General features: G+C 26.6%; 1 protein-coding gene across 1 annotated transcript; it reads left to right on the top strand.

Annotated features, from left to right (window-relative positions):
• Window positions 1-2829: 2829 nt before the first annotated feature.
• Window positions 2830-12503, top strand: LOC105850946 (prostaglandin E synthase 3). The gene is made up of 6 exons (XM_065809831.1): window positions 2830-2958; window positions 3230-3349; window positions 10222-10285; window positions 11521-11619; window positions 11719-11881; window positions 12267-12503. Coding segments are annotated over exons 1-6 (501 nt in total). The 5' UTR covers window positions 2830-2956; the 3' UTR covers window positions 12320-12503.
• Window positions 12504-14189: the final 1686 nt, after the last annotated feature.

Below are 14189 nucleotides of genomic sequence, written 5' to 3'. Positions count from 1 at the left end.
AAATAAAAAAGAAATAAAACAAAAAATATTAAAAAAATAAATAAATAAAAATTGTTAGCAACTATACATAGTAAAATATTACTGAACTGTAGACCTCAAAAAATTAATGTGTGTCTTTACTCTTTAAATTTTTAGTTTATTTTGTATTTTAAAGGTTCTCGATGAAAAGACTTTTCTTAGTCTTCTGCGAGTTTCCTTACAACTACATAGTACTACTAATATATGTTGATATATATTTTCAACAAATAACATATATTTTCAACGACAACGACAAGCAAGTCCCTAGTAGCCCTGTGGTGCGACGGACTTGCGTATATTTTTTAAATGCATGGGTTAATAGCCAGCACTTTATATTATAAACCACGAATTTATTATTTTAACTCGCATGAGTTAAAATGTCAAACGCGCATGCGTAAAACAGCATTGTTAACGCTCTTTAGATATTGTAAATATTTGTGGTGGACATTTATATAAACTGGAGACATGTAAATATTATTTCTTTTTGAAATATATAATAATGATTGTTGTAAAAAAAAAAAAAAAAAAAAAAAAACAGTTTTATGGATATAATTTTCCATGGTGATGTTTAATTGTGGTTGAGTCATTGGAGACTGGAAAATGATAATTCCGCTGTTGCCATCATAAAAGTTTTTTTAAAACTGTTAAAAAATTGCTAAGGGGAGGGAGGGGGGGGAGCTAAATGCTGTCTGCCCCTCCCCCTCAATGTTATAATTGGGGTTATCGCCCCCTTCGGGGGGCAATAACATAACATTTTATTATATGAAATAAAACAAGACTATTATTATAGTCACTGGCGTATGAACAGGGGAAGCCCCCACCCCCTCCCCCCCTTCTCATACGCCAGTGTCTATAATAATAATATTGTTTTATTTCATATAAAAATAATTTAATCAATTCTTTCAAAAAGAGCAGTTGTCATCGTTTAATGGAAATTCTGACTCTGAAAGTTTTGAAAAAATGAATACTCTTTCTAAAACTTTGATAGATGTAACTAGTAAAGAATGTAATAACCATATAAATTTTTTTATTCCCAAAGATATAATAATAAATTTTGGTAAATGTCATGAGTTTGTAAAAACTGCTGTTAAAATCTCAAACTAATTGGTTAAAGTTTCAAAAGCATTTTTTTAAAATTTAGATTAAAAAAATGCTTTTGAAACTTTAACAATACTATTTTAAACTTTGACAATACTATTTCAGAAAAAAATAAAAATTAATAAATTTAAAAACAAGTGAGCATCAAAACTATATATTTTCCCATCTGTCTCATTTTCTTTTTCAAAATTTTGTCATTTTTTTTTTTTTCATTAATATTATTATTGTTGTTGTTCATTTTATTATTGAAATGCTTGATGCGAGTCCTGTAATTCTTTTTTTTTTTTTTTTGTGCAACAGAAAAAGTTTTCGTTAGATTTAAATTTGCTTTATTTTATTTAATCTTCTTTTATTTATATTTTCTTCAATCCTTTTTTTTTTTTCTTCAATCTTATTTTTATTATTACCCATATTAACTCTATAAATGTAAGCAAAGGTTTCAGAAACACATATACTATTAAGTATATTACTTAGATGGATAAACAATAATGGAAGAAAGCACAACACAGTATGAGCGTTATGGACATCACTTCTTCTCCTCTATTGAATGTTAGCATTAGTAACTTGCAGATTGAAAATTAAGACTTTTGGGTCAGAAAATGGGCGAACAAAACAAGACTGACACGGTTGCTAATGTGTTGCTAACAGTGACAAACCTTGAGCCTGAAAAAGCAATCTATCAAAAAAACTAATGTCTATCATTAAACATATCATCTGTTATAAACAATTTATTTTTAGAACCTGCATGTTTAATTAGATTGAAAAAAAAAAATTAAAAAAATAATAAAAAATATAAAGTTCATACAAAATTATACAAAATTTTAGGGAATAAGAAACCCTTATTTATACGTAGCAATATGCTCAACCAAAGCATGTGACAAGTAAATTCAAGTTGCAAATTCAAAATTCATTTTTCTCATTTTTTTACACTTTAGTATTCTCTAAAGATGAGATAGTAATACAAAGAGATACCTACCAATAAAGTTTATTTTTTCTTAAAACCATTTATTCTTTCCATTTTTTTTAACCACATACTTTAATAATAGTGATTAAGATGATCTTAGTTATCAGAGCCAATGACACCGAGGTGGTGGTTCAAGGGGGCCAGCGCGCCCCTCCTTTTTATTCTTTCTAAATGAGTTTTTTTTTTTTTTAAAGAATTTTAGATATAGAGAACTTTTTTTGGAAATCAATAATTGTGTCCCTCCACTTCGAAACCCGTGTCGTCGGCCCTGGTTATACCCTCTAGACATTCAAAATCATTTCCCATATTTTAGAGACGGTTTTACAGTGACTGATGAAGATTAATAAATACCGTCAGATTTGACTCTATTGCTGGGAAAACTTTACTTTTACCAAGTAAATATACATATTTGTTTCATGTTGACTATAATACGTATGTATGTTTCACAGTCAACATGAAAACAAAGGTGTCTATAAACATAATGGTTGTACCAATTAAAAAGTAATTAAATCAATACGCAACAATATTAACTTGAGTAAATTTTATAAAAAAAGATTCTAACTTTTTATAATTTTTTTTTTTGGAAATTTAGTATTTATGGGTATAGATTAGCTAATGTTTGAAAAAATGATTTAAAAAAATTTTTTTAAGTAAAAAAAAACGCTTTAAGAAATTGTAAAAAAAAAAAAAAAAATTCGTGGAACGTTTGACAAAAGCGCTTTTTATGATTGGTAGAATAAAAACCAAAATTTGGCTAAACGAGCATATACAATGTGGTTAGTACTAGAATCTTCGATTGCTTTCTTTCTACCCTAGTAAGGACATTTCACTAAGTACGTAGAGGAACGAAGTATTCCTCGTTGAATATCTGTTGAAATGTAGGTTTTAGGTTAATTTGTCAGTTTTCTATCAAGGAAAACTTGAATACCTATAAAAAAATTATCATTTTATTTATGCGTCTTTTTTAAATAAAACTTTAGGAAAGAGATGGGTAGATTGGTTTCGCGAGGAACGTTTTTATAGATTTATTGCTTTGATTGCTGATTTTTATTTATTTATGTATTTAAAAATTGATATGTCCATAAATTTTTTATTTTTAATTACTTGGGATTTTGTGTCGCAAATAACACAGTTGAATTTTTACATTAGGGCTCCTACAGCACCATTAGTTTTGTGGGCGCAAAGAAAAGATCGTATTCTTGTGAGTGTCCAAATAGAAGATGTATCAAACGAACAAATTTTCGTTGATCAAACTAAACTTACTTTTAGGTAGTGTAAGAATTTTTTTTTTAAATATTAACGACATACAAAGCGTTTTTTCTTAACCTGATCAATTAGTTACGGAGTATTTTATGTCATTATGTCTATAATTCAATTTGCCAGCAATTAGTATTTTTATTTTCTAAACTTGCCATAGATTTTGAATTTTTTTAGACTTAATTAAAATTTATAAACATTTTCTAGCTCGTCCTAACAAAATGAATCTTGATTGACAAGATATGAAAGTATTTGTTAGGCTATTAGATAATTACTTGTCATTTAAAATGCTATTATGGGGTGCCTTCCAGTTTAGGAAAAAGTCATGGAGTTCTAATATCTACTAAAAACTCAGGGAATAGTCAAGATAATGGGTTGAATTTCGGAAAACTGACCCTTCATCAATCTTTTAACTTACATATATAGTGCACATGTAAAATTTAATTTGGAAGTTAGTTTTATGAACCTCTCTTGGTACTTTAAATGTGCCCTTTATTAATGTATATATTTTTTCATTTTTCTAAAAGAACATAAGTCTATATTTTCTGAATTAAGGTTTAGGTAACTTTAAATTAAATTTTTATTTTGAATGAGTGTTTTTTTTTGTGATTATTGGTACTCTATCCTATCACAAAGCACCACAGAAGAGCATTTAGATAGGAAGTTTTTGCCTCCCTTACCTATATTGCTAGTCAGCGTTGAACCTCAGGCCTATTGTTCCTTAGTCAGAACTCTAAATGTGCGGCAGATCAGTAAAAACAGGTAGTGGATCAGGAAATCCATCAAAATATTTTTAGTATTAAACGTAAATTAATTTCCCAAATACAGATAGATAATATTTGTTTCTTTTTCAAACCATCTTAAGAAACATTTATTTACTCTGTCTGGTTTTTACTTTTTATATATATATATTTGATGTGCCTATGCTGGCATGAGAAATTAATTAAACTTTAATTAATTAAACATTAAGTTTATTTTATTGTTTATTTTAATTGTAGTTAACCAAATTTAATTTTTTTACTAGAAAAAGGTTTTTCAGCCCCAACATAATTAAATATTTCTTTCTCTTGCAAATTAGTAGGAAACAAATATATTAGTTGGATTATGTTAATTTTTTTAATTTAAACAAAGTTACTGTAAACTTGGTTTAAATGGAGAATACAATTTTAAGCATATACCTCAGATTAGAAATAGCAATAATAAATAATGATCTACTCAAACACAATGAAATCAAATTTCCTTAATAAGACTTTGTCTTGTTTTCACAGCTTAATGTTACTGTCTGATTTTGGTTTCAATTAACACAATTGTTTTAGTAAGTTTGTTTTTCACGCTGTTAACTTCCTAATTTATACTTTGTTGCAAAGAGAAGCGTAAATGTTCTTTTATATTTATTTATTGCAATCTTGTGTTTTTGCAGCTGTTTTCCGTTGTTTGTGTTTTAGTAGTTTTGTTCCAAACTTTACTTCCTGATTGCTGTCTGTATGCAAGCTTTCTCAGGAAAGGCGTATGACCGCATACCTTATATATCTATGCACACATTATTTTATTTTAACAACTTGGCCAGGACACTTAGCATGTTTAAAAAATGTGCTGAAAAAACTAAACTAAAAAGAAAGTTAAGAAAAAACAATCCATAAACTGAAAGGTGAAACAAAATTTTAACAAATAATAAAATATTTAAAAGGTGAACCAGTAAAAATGAAAACATAAAATAAAAATATTTTTTTATTTTAGAAGTATCTCAATAGTTTAAACCTAACAATTAATTTAAAAGTGTCTCAATAGTTTAAAGTTAATAATTTTGTTAACATCACTTTGTTAGTGTAGCGTTCAGGTGGATAAAATATTGCATTAATAAGGCGCAGTTGCTGGATCAGTTTGGATGAAGGTTCAGTTCCTTTTAAGGAATACTTTTTTTTAATGTTTTATTTGCTTAGTAGACATAAATTGGAAACTGTCAAAGTTTCCAATTTTTAGATAATTTTAAAGAAATTAAGATAGGATTAAATAATTTTGAAACTTTTATCTTTTCTAAATTCTTTGTGAACACTTGAATTAAAATAAAATATATGCTTTTATTCTTTCTGGTTTATCTTTTATTAATTTTATCATTTGTTCATATTATTTGTTTAATTTAGTTTTGTAATTTTTAGTTATTTTTCTTTTCAGTTGGGTTGTCTTGTTTCTTTTGCTTAATTTTAGTTTAAGTTTATTCACCACATTGTTTTTTTTACGTGTTAATTTTTCAAACATGTAAAGAGCCATAGTCAAATTGTACACACAAACTATATGCATGGTAAAGGGGTTTCCTGAGAAGGCTTGTGTTTATGTAAGTGATACACCTATTCTATTTTTTGCACAGCTCTATTGACCAAATGCCACTCTTGATCTTAAGTTTAGGGCCATTTTCAATAAATGACTCATCTACTTAATTTAAACAATTTGAATATAATAGGACCTCATAATAAATTAAAGATTTTTTCTTTCATTTTTTATTTTTATTTTTTCTCAACAAATTCAAATAGTTCTTTGTCTATAGTATTTTTTATTTTAATGTTATAATGATTTATAACTAGATCCTTAGAACTATTTACAGCTTATCAATACCAACCTTGATTTTGTAAGAAGGAAAACCTTTAAATAATTCTTTCATACTGTATTTGCTTATTAAATAATACAATAGTGGAAGTTTTTATTTAATAACTCTGATAGTTATTTTATCTATATAATTTATTATAGTATAGATTGTTCTCTTAGTTGTTACTAAGAAAACAATCTCTGATTGTTCATTAAATAGAATTTCAGCATTGTTCTTTATTAGTACATGAGCAATTACTGAGTTTGGTATATACTGGTTCTTGCTGAGAATAGTATATGCAATAGAGATTCTTTTTTACCATATTAAGTTTGTCCTATGTACTGTATGATCAGTAAAATGATGATTAGTGGTGTTGATGCTGTTTAAAAAGAGTAGTATGTTTAAAAAAGTTGTTAGTGGTGTTAATGCTGTTATTGGTGTGGGTATCACTAATCATTCTAGTGTCCGTTTTTATTATGAAAAGATTTTGTTGTAAGCTGAAAAATAGGGTCATTTTCAATGGATAAGATTTTTTATGCACATGTTAATGTAGTAAAATGTGCTGCATATAAATGGCATCAAATGTTATGCACAGTTTCAAGTGAAATCTTTGTTCAATTATTTGATATAGAGGTAAACTGGGGAAAAAATTATTGGCTAAAACTGCGACAATCTTCATGAACTTATTATTTCTTTTAGTAGATTAAATCGCTTAATAAATTTATTATTTCTTATTTTCATAAAAATTTTTAAAGCTGCTCTAATCTTAGCAAACTTTGAACTTGAAAAAATAACTAAAAAATAAAGTTTGAGAATTTTAAGTTTAAATTTTAAGCCATTTTACTTCAAGATTCTTTTAAGTTCAGGTTTCTGTTGTAACAATTGAATAAGGTTTTTCTCAAACAATCTAATGTTATAATTACTTTAAAGAAATAATCAAACTAAAATTTAAACTCATAAAGCATCCACAAAGAAATGCAAAAGCACTTGGTTTGAACAAATTAGGATAGTATTTGAGTGTTAAAGAACAATCTAAATAATATTAATTTTAAAAATCAATAAATAATAAACTCTCTATATATGGGCCATTCCATTTTTAACTTATGTTACACGCGCAACAACTTTATCAAATATTTGTCTATTTAAACTGTAAATATAACTTTTGTTGTTGTGGTTAATTCAACTCCCCAAGGCCGAGAAGGCCATTACAGACGAGGAGGCTACTTAATTATGGTTATAACCCTCTCTCAACTCTATAACTCAACTCAATAACTTTTAGCTATTTTGTATGAAAGCTGTTTATCTAAATAATAAAATAAGCTACTTTTAGGTCAGATTTCTGTGAAGTTGTTTGAATTGTAAACTTTCACAAAATGTTGAGAATTCTATACCAATTAAAATATATAAGAATTTATCAGAGGTGACCGTAATAAAAATAAACTGGTTTTTTTGATACTATATATTTAACTTAAGTTACATCTTATGTTATCATTATGTTACTTATGTTATCAAACAATTATTATCATGGATAAATTTATCAATTATTATCATGGATTTTTGTTATCTATTATTAGGAGTTAGGGTTACCAATGAGTTGCAAAAGTATTGAACTCATCATCAAAAATAATTAATAAAGGAAATTTTAAAAAACTGATGGCACTCTTCCTGAGTGATTTATCATAACATTTATGAAAGTTATCAAATCAAAAACAGTTTTTCCGCAAGACCAAGAGTAACTTTATAAAATTATTTTAGTATTTTAAGTTTATTAATACTTATTTGATTCATTCAATCTTTGGTTTGTCGAAGTTTTTACTTACACTTCTTACATTTATGCGTATTGACTAATTTTCATTAGGTTAAATTTTTAAAATGCTGCAAAGTATTTACATTTAAATCTTTTAAAATATTTTTGTTTATATTATTTATATTATTTGAAAAATTAAAATATCTTATTTAAAAACTGGTATCACAGCTTAGGAGGGAGAAGGGAAGTTCAAGTTTATATGATGGTTTGTGTTTGTGACAGGAGGGAAGGGGTTAAGAATTGACAAATGTAGGGTGGCGTGCTTTATGGATGACCCCCCTAAATTACATTTAAGAATGATTTACTAAAATAAAAAGCTTTTAACTGTTTTTTCTTATATTAGGAGAAAAGCAAATTATTTTTTTTTTGTCTAAATAAAAATATTTATACAGTTCTTTTTTTTTTTTTTTTTTTTTATCTATGTATATTTATGTCAACCAAAATAAGAATACATAAACTAATATAAAATATATATATAAATAGTTTTAATTAACATTAAAAAAAATTAAAGATTTTTTTCTAAATTCTCCTAATATAAAATGTTTCAAATAGAACCTTGTCAAACCAGTGTGATGAAATAAGAATTACTTAATGAAGTTGTTCATTTTGTTATCAAGGAAGTGCAAGAAATTTAGTAAATGCATGTAGTTTTAACTTACGTTACACAAATTTAAAATACAAATGTGCCTTAACTAAGCATTGTTGTTCAAAGCTTAAAATTTAAAAATGTAACATTTAATATCCTTTTGCGTATATTATTAAAAAATGTTTTTAAACTAAATTATAGAAAAAACTAAACTTTATCATGTTTTTGTTAACTTATGTTACATGAAAATTGCAAAAGTTCTTTATTTTCTTGAAATATATATATGTTTTATAAAGTATAAAATCTGACCAACAACAATTTGAACATATTAGCTCCATTTTCACCTTAAACTAATTCCAATTATGCATGGTTAAAATATCATTTTACAATGATACTTTTTTTATCATGCAACACTGAGAAAAACTGTAACTTTTGGAAGCATAAAAATGACTTGAATAAATTAATTTTAGTACTTAAGGTATATTTTAAATAAACTTTCATGTGTCTACATCCATATTCATTTGCTAAAAGTTGTTGAAAAAGAGAATAAAGTTTGACTACTTTTTTATTTTCCACCATGGAATTGCCCATTATATATATATGTATGTATATATGTATGTATAGATATGTATGTATATGTATATTATTTATATTATTTTATTTCCTTACCTAAAATAAATATAAATAGACAGCTGTTGGAAACTTGTTTCGTAAAAATCTATCTGAAAATTGAATAAGATTTTAATTTATTTTTCAAATAAGTAATCAAACTAGTAACAAGAGTGAAAGGATGGAATTAGTTGCTTTGATATTTGCAAGTTTTTATCTGCATAAATCTACAACTGAAAACAATCCATTGACCTAAACTTGTCATTAAAATAATTTTTTTTACAAAGTTTATTACCACTTAAGTTTATGATTAAGCATTTTAGTTTGAGTGAGTTTTCTCTCTATCGCTGTCTTAGTCCACTATTTCTGTTTTTTCTGTTTGCCTAGTGACAACAGATTGTTAATTTTTTGTTTAATATTCTCTTTCCACCTGGAACTCTGAAAGTTGACTTACCTACTGTAGGTCAGTTCTGCTTCTCATGATCTTTTTATATCTACGCACAAACTGTTGCATATTCAAACTGCTTGTTCAATATGAAAAATTGTTAACTTTTTTGTATTTGGATCATGTAAAGATTTTTAAAAATATGTTGTTTATGTATATGTGTTACTTTTTTTTTATTAATGTTTAAATAAATATTTTAAATATTATTATAAAACAGAATTGTTATTTAAACAGTTCACTGTTCAAATAATTTCTAAAAAATGTTTTAAATTTGTTAATGAATTATATTTTTTACAACCTTTTATTTAATCGATGTTGTTTTTTTGTGATCACTATTAATTTTTTATTACCTTCTAGATCATCTAAAGCCATTGAACTTCTTCAGTATTAGTATAGTTCCAAAACAGTGCATATTGTTTCCAGCATTTACCCTTTCTGTACCCCTTTTTTTCTCAAGGACAGTTTTTATTTTTAGAAAAAACTTATTAGAAGAAACCTGATAGAACATGTTAAAACTGTTTCCAGCTTAAAGCCATTTGATATTTTGTAAATTTTAATATTTGCTATTAAGTTTATTTACAATTTTCTCTGTCATGAGCCAGTAGCTAAAAAAAACACTATTTTGGATTGCATTTAGTAGTTGAACTAATCAATACAAAATATGCAAAATTTTCACTTTATAAAGTGAGTGGTTATTTAAAAAATATTTTAAATAGTGTAGTTTAATGTATGATGGTGAATATTTGACTACAAATTTAATGTGAAGAAAATTTCAAAAAGTTTGTCTTCAAAAATATTTTGATTTACCTGGTTAAAATTAAAATATAAGTTTCTAAAGTTTTAAATTTTTGTTTAGTGGTCAAAGTCATGGCATATTATATGCAGTTGATTTAGAGTTTTTCAACAATATTGTACCAGAGGTAAGAATGTTTTCACATTTTAATATCAAAATCTTTTATTAGTTATATTGTTTTCATTCGAATATTTATATTTTAAAGAAATCTGGAGTTGTTAACACACACACACCATGCAAGTTTTGTTTTTTATGATTGTGTTGATGTAATTATAAAAATAAAATTAATTTATCTTGGTTTTTAAATAGTTGCTCTATTTTATATAGGTAGGTTATAAATAGTTGCTCTCTTTTTTATAGGTATGTTATAAATAGTTGCTCTCTTTTATATAGGTAGGTTATAAATAGTTGCTCTTTTTTATATAGTAGGTTATAAATAGTTGCTCTATTTTATATAGGTAGGTTATAAATAGTTGCTCTCTTTTATATAGGTAGGTTATAAATAGTTGCTCTCTTTTATATAGGTAGGTTATAAATAGTTGCTCTTTTTTATATAGGTAGGTTATAAATAGTTGCTCTATTTTATATAGGTAGGTTATAAATAGTTGCTCTCTTTTATATAGGTAGGTTATAAATAGTTGTTGTTTTCTTTTCATTTGTTGTTTGGAAGACATTCAATTTTTGTGTTTAATTTTATATTGAATTTTCGGCAGAAAAAATTGTTTTTTGAAGGATTGTGTAAAGATTGCCACATGATTTTTAACATCTGTAAATCTAATGTCAATCTGTCATGCACAAAATGTTTCTATTTTTTAAACCTAATTTTATCAATGGTATTTCTTTATTTATACTTATAGTTTAAAAGTTAATTTAGAGAAAAAAAAGTTATGTTTTGTGAACTTTAAATTGCGTGCATGTCTTATTTACTTTAAATTGGCTTCTTTTTATTAAGTTTATTAAAATTATATCACACATCATATTTTTATTTTTAAACATAGTGTATGATTTGTGTACATTTTTACTAAAATAAACTACTTTTACAGTTATAAAAATTTTTTTTTTTTTTTTTAAACTAATTTTTACGAAACAGTTCTTATTTGTCTTATTTAGTAATTCAAATAATTTTTCTTCATTTTTATCACTTGAGAAAAAATACCCTGAAAATTAAAAATACTAGATTACTAATTATCACATTACTAAAGTAAGACACAATACTTCAGATGCCCACAGAGCTATTGAGAAAAACTGTTCCACCCCCTGGGCATATGCGTCTAAGAGATTTTTTTTTTTTGTAATTTTTTTTATTAAAAGTACTTTTACTATTACTGATAAGTAAAATTAGCATAAAGTTTCTCTTTTTAGGAGTCAAAACAGCGTAAGGGTGGAAGAGAATTTTATTTTGATCTTAAGAAAAAGGAATCAGGTCCATTTTGGCCAAGGCTGTTAAAAGATAAATCGAAGGTAAGGTTATCTTTATATGTTTTTAACAATTGTATTACAAATTATTGTGGTTTTTCATTTCTGTGGTTTTAAACTCATTAAGAAACATTTTCTTTATAGCATGCAAATATCAAAGTGGATTTTAGTAGGTGGAAAGACGAAGATGAATCTGATGATGATGCTGGGCATTTTGATAATGGCAACTTAGAAGATATGATGCAACAGATGGGCGACACTTCTTTAGATCCCGGTGAAATCTCTGAATCAGACAGTGATGATGAGAGTATGTAATGTTTTAGTATAATATTATTAAAGTTACATATAAATTTTATAAAGCCTTTAAAATGAATTTTTTGACTGTACAAAGTCATGTAATAATTAAAAAAAGGAGTCAGCCTCAGTGTAACAAAGCTGTCTGTCTACTCTTATAAAAATATTTTGATTTTATAGTAGGAATATGCTTTTTTATCGAAACGCTTATTAACAAAATATCTAATTTTTTTTTGCTTTTTTTATTGATGTTAAAACATTTTTGAAAAAGTAATGACAAAAAAAAAAAGTAAAGTGTTAAACATAAAGAAATATACTTCTAATGTTTGGACGCGAAATGGAAAACAACAAAAGCTCTTGTTTTATTTAGTGTCTTTAACGATTGCTTATTATTTTAGAAATACCCGAATTGGAAGATGAATCAGGAAAAAAAAACGAAGAAGATAAATGATAAATCATCTTTTCATTTATAGATTTGTTTTACTTTATAAAGTTTCTTTGATTTTAAATCGATTTATAACTTTTTAACAGGATTCTTTATGAGTATAACGTTTTAAGTTTCCTTATAATGCATGTACATATTCGTTATTGATATCCTGTATATAGTTTTTCGATAGAAATTGTCCTTTATTTGCTTATCTTGAAGTTTACTTAAACGAGGTATCGCATCCTTGGGTTATGACCGGGTGAATAAATATACTCCGCTGCTTACCCCTTTAAAGGTTTTTTAGTGTGTTTTTCTGCGATAAATTTAAATATACTTTTAAAGTCTTTCATAAGTATTAAATAGTAATTATAAAGTAAAATAAAAAGAAATACATATGGTTATAATTTTTCAAGTATTTTTTAGTTGTTAACTAGTCTTAACGTTACTACTAAGGTAATTAAATTAAAGATTTGTATTCAACTGTTGCGAATGTTTTTTTCCTCAAAGTTTATATAAACGATTATAAAGGTAAAAAAAATTTTGTTAATCATTGAAGGTAACAAAATATGGGGTAAAGGACGACAGATTTTTCAGCAAAGTTTTAAAAAAAATATATTTTTAAAGGATTTAAAAAATAAATACTAACCTTCAAGCAATCTTAGTCAATTTTTAAAATGAAGAAATGTATTTATAGAAAGGAAAAAAAGTTATTAAAAAAACATAACAATCCTACAAGCAATATTAGCCGATTTTAAGAACGAAAAGATTTTTTAATGAATAACGATTACTTTTAAAAACAAACCCGCAAGCAATTTGTAGCTGATTTCTATATAAAAAGTTTTTGTGCACCAAGGAAGTCGAGGGAGAGTGAAAGTTCAAGTATCAAATAAAAGAAAAGATAGAAAATGGGATCAAATCAAGAAAATAAACAGAATTTTGATTGTTATGTTAAGGAAATGTAATTATATACTATATTATTTATGACCAGCAGTAATCCATCATGTGCGTATCCCATCTATGGTGAAATCTTTCACTTTGCTCCTCACTCGTGTCTCCTATGTTTTTAGGAAAACGGTCTAAACGACTGTAAATAGTGCACGTTAACATCTATATTACACCATAGTGTTTTGAAACTGCTAAGCATCTCGTTTAACGTAGTTTTCATCTGCGTTTGTCCACAAAATTTCTGACAACTGGATCAAATGAAATGTAAGTCTCTCGCTCAGCCTCATTCATTGAATTCACTAAGGCAGAGTCATTAATAAATTGTCTTAATCGCGGACTATCAAATACTCCTTTAATTTTTTCCGTACTCTACTGCGGCATCTTCTTCCCTAAATATCCAAAACACGATGTTCCAGATACTTTAGCTTTTAAAAAACCAAATCAATGGTGTTATATTCTCTCATTTTTCGTCAAGTGAGCAATTGATATTGAACCAACTTTGTTTCCATTGCGCAGAAGATCACGTTTCAAACTTCGCTTTGAGCAGCCAATAAATAGACGCCAATCATCTTGTTAATATTCAGGAAGACCCTTCTTTTCTAGGAGTCCTCTAATTTCGTGACAAAGTACATAATCCTCTTCTTGAGAGAAGATGGGCAGCAGATCCTCTTCTCGTGTGCGGTAGAAAGTAATTCTAATTTCTTGTGCCAGTAGATTTTTGTCTTTCAATCTGGAAGCAAGTAACTCTTTTGAGAGATTGTGTTCTCTGGTGAGGTCATTTAATTCATCTTGGTTGAATGTTTTGGAATTGGTGACTTTCCCTCATAATCACAATATTCGTCCTCGCAGAGCTCTAGTAGCTGGAGAAACGTTAGAATTGGCACTTCCTTTGAATAAAGAACTGGTCGTCTTGCAGAGAATAAATCAGGATAAGTCCACTTACTACGGT

The sequence above is a fragment of the Hydra vulgaris genome, chromosome 11 (assembly GCF_038396675.1).
Source record: "Hydra vulgaris chromosome 11, alternate assembly HydraT2T_AEP".
Lineage (NCBI taxonomy): Eukaryota > Metazoa > Cnidaria > Hydrozoa > Anthoathecata > Hydridae > Hydra > Hydra vulgaris.
Note: the sequence above shows the minus strand (reverse complement) of the source record. Positions and strands in the feature narration are given on the sequence as shown.

Excerpts from the sequence above, each read along its gene's own strand:
- LOC105850946 (XM_065809831.1), top strand. Across the intron at positions 3,350-10,221 it reads CAAACTAAACTTACTTTTAG|TGGTCAAAGTCATGGCATAT; the intron begins GTAGTGTAAGAA and ends ATTTTTGTTTAG. Across the intron at positions 11,882-12,266 it reads ATCAGACAGTGATGATGAGA|AAATACCCGAATTGGAAGAT; the intron begins GTATGTAATGTT and ends TTATTATTTTAG.